The sequence below is a fragment of the Adiantum capillus-veneris genome, chromosome 20 (genome assembly GCF_014529385.1).
Source record: "Adiantum capillus-veneris isolate H3 chromosome 20, ASM1452938v2, whole genome shotgun sequence".
Lineage (NCBI taxonomy): Eukaryota > Viridiplantae > Streptophyta > Polypodiopsida > Polypodiales > Pteridaceae > Adiantum > Adiantum capillus-veneris.
In genome coordinates, this window is record NC_140950.1 from 30,316,689 (window position 1) to 30,319,772 (window position 3,084).

General features: G+C 42.0%; 1 protein-coding gene across 1 annotated transcript; it reads right to left on the reverse strand.

The window, feature by feature from the left end:
- Positions 1-1,917: 1,917 nt before the first annotated feature.
- Positions 1,918-2,528, reverse strand: LOC147432308 (pentatricopeptide repeat-containing protein At3g24000, mitochondrial-like). The gene is made up of 2 exons (XM_086491907.1): positions 2,210-2,528; positions 1,918-2,099 (listed from the first exon to the last, which is right to left on the reverse strand). Exons 1-2 carry the CDS (start codon positions 2,526-2,528, stop codon positions 1,918-1,920), a joined length of 501 nt encoding a protein of 166 aa, XP_086348033.1.
- Between the last annotated feature and the right edge of the window lie 556 nt (positions 2,529-3,084).

Consider the following 3,084-nt stretch of genomic DNA (forward strand, 5'->3'; position numbering starts at 1 on the left):
CACTTTTTGTGCTTTCTAAGTAGATAGCATTTGCTATACATGTTGTCAGCTCATTGTCAATCATGATGTTTTCTTTAAACACCCCTTGACTAACAATATGATCACGTGAATTCTTTTGCAAACTCCACATGCCTTTGAGATCTAAGCGTAGGTGATTTTTTCTACGTTTTCTTTCAGCATCCCTTGACTAACAATATCATTGTGAATTATTTTACCCACTCAACATGTTGAGTGGTGCCATACACCTTCATGATGCAAGTATAAGTGATTTCATATGGAGAGATGCCCTTGCTTTGCATCCACTTTAAACAGCCCCGAGCTTCCTGGCCTTGCGCCCATTTGACATATCCTCCAAGCAATGAATTCGAAGAGACATCCCAAAGAGATAGATCCTCAAGCATTGTCTGTGCACTGTTTGTGTTTTCCAAAGTACACAAAATTTGACACACATATCGACCAAGGCATTTCCAATCATGGCGTTTTCTTTCACTAGCCCTGACTAACAATATCATCGTGAATTCTTTTCTTGATATCCGTATCTTGCATAGTGACACATGCCTTTTGTAAGTGTAGGAAATTTTGTTTGGAGAGATGGACTCAATTTTCATCCTTAAAAATATTCGAGAGCTTCTTGACACTGCCCGTGTTGGGCATATCCCACAATCAGAACACTCCAAGAGAGGGCATACGAGATAGGTATCTGCTCAAGCACGTTTTATGATTTCTAAAGTAGATGACATTTGGAATACATGTGGACTAGGGCATTGCCAAGCACAAAGTTTTCTTTCAATAACCCCTCACTAACAATATGATCGTGAGTTACTTTGTGTCAGTGTAACGGAATTGAAATAGTGAGCATATAAAATTTACACTTCCACAAATCTTTACTTCTTTCCTTGCATTGATGATTGTTGCTACTTAGCATGAGAGATGGTTCCTTTTATTTCCCTGAGAAGAGGGAATGAGAGAGAGAGAGGTAGAGATATGCAGAGGGAAGGAGAGAGAGAAAAGGAGAATAACACTAGATGAAGTCCCAAGCAACCCTCTCAAGCGCCCTCCACACCATTGCCGATGCGATATTTTATTTTGATTGCGTAAATGCAATGTACACACATGCAATACCTCAAGTGCAGACTCTACTGATTCGAATGGGGAATGCCGCCGGGGTAACTCATCAAAATGAAGCACCTCCACTAGGCTGATTCGATGCAACTTTGGATCTGTCTCGATGAGGGGTTGCTGAAGGCCACCAAGGGGTAGATGTGGGGCTGATTTTTGCTCCCGATGTGAGAGGAAACAAGGGCTAAAAGCCCGGGGGCAGTCACTTATCAAAAGACCTCTATATCATGTGTGTTCAAGAGGTAATTAATAATACCCCAATATACATACTATACTTACACTGTGAACCTATTTTAAAAACCCCCACCCCCCTCTGTATGTATACATTTTTATACATTTTGGTCGTTTAATAATCCTCTCCGGTTAACTCACGTGATATCATACACATTCTAAAAAGTGATCGCCCCGGGCTAAAAGCTGGCTACAAAAACACAGATCTAGCTGAAAAAAATTAGCCAATTTTTTGCGTAAAGCAGGGCTGAAAATGTAGATCTTGATGAAGCATATGATGGGTAGCAGTGGGAGCACTCAATGCGTCAAGGAAATGGACAAGGAGAGGCTCAATGGGTTGCCACAGGTCCGGGCATAAGTAGCTCCTCAAGCACTTTCTGTGCATTCTGAAGGACACCACATTTGGCATACATGTCAACCAAAGCATTGCCAAGTACAGTGTCTTCTTTCAACAGCTGCTGATTAACAATATCATTGTGCATTCTTTTGCCCGTATCAACATCGTGAGTGGTGGCACACACCTCCAAGATACAAGCGTAGGTGATTGCATTGCGAGAGATGCCTCTGCTAAAAATAGCCCAGAATTTCCTTGCATTGCCCCCATTTTTCATATCTTGTAATCAATGAATTCCAAGGGACAACCTCCCTGACTGGTAGGTCCTCAACTTTCTGTGCGTTCTGAAGGACACTAGATTTGGCATACATGTCGACCAAAGAATTTCCAGGCATGATGTTTTCTTCAACAACCCCTGACTAACAATACCTTCATGAATGGCTTTGACCGTATTAGCATCTTGAGTGGTGGCACACACCTTCAAGATGCAAGCATAAGTGATTGCATCTTGAGAGATGCCCTCACTTTGCATCCATTGAAAACAGCCAAGAGCTTCCTGACTTGCCCTTATTTGGCATATCGTGTGATCAATGAAGTTCAAGAGACCAGTCCCAGTATCCATTGAAAATAGCCCAGAGCTTCCTTGCCTTACTCCCTGTTTGACATATCCTGTAATCAATGTATTCCAAGAGGCAACATTCCTGACATGTAGCTCCTCAAGCACTTTCCGTGTGTTCTGAAGCACATCATATTTGGCATACATGTCGACCAAGGCATTTCCAAGCACAAAATTTTCTTTCAATAGCCCATAGCTAATAATATCATCGTTAATTATTTTGCCCATATCACTGTCTTGCAAACATCGAGAGCTTCCTGGCCCTATTGGGTATATCTCGCAATCAAAACACTTGAAGAGAGGGTATCTTGGATAGGCACAACTCTTCACACTTTTTTTCATAAAATATAATATCTAACCAACCCAAATGATTTTCTCATATTAAAATGATCACTTAATGTGGGAGAATAAACGGGAACAAGGGTTAAGATGTAGACATGTGCTTATAGATCTATCTTAACACGGGGCCAATGGTATAGGGGCTTGAATGAGAGATGGTCTATCAAAGAGCAAGGCTAGCCAATGGAGCATAACACCTTAGGGTTAGCTTCATTGAAGACCTCCAATAATGAGTGTAAAAGTCCTTTGACCTTAGGTAAGATAGGGCTGTGCTTGAGGTAGGAACCCGGCACAAGCTTGAGGTGCTTGTTGTGCTTGATGACTAAGGTGCTTGAGGTGGTTGATGATTGGGATCCTTGAGGTTCTTGTCATACTTGAGATTCTAGGGTTTGTACTTGAGGTGGGAACCCGGCCCAAGCTTGAGGGGCTTAAGGACCAAGCTTGT

Coding starts and splice junctions, on each gene's coding strand:
- LOC147432308 (XM_086491907.1), bottom strand. CDS start 2,528: ATGGGCAAAATAATTAACGATGATATTATTAGCTATGGGCTATTGAAA. Junction 2,100..2,209: donor CTGTTTTCAATGGATGCAAA/GTGAGGGCATCT, acceptor ATTGTTAGTCAG/GGGTTGTTGAAGAAAACATC.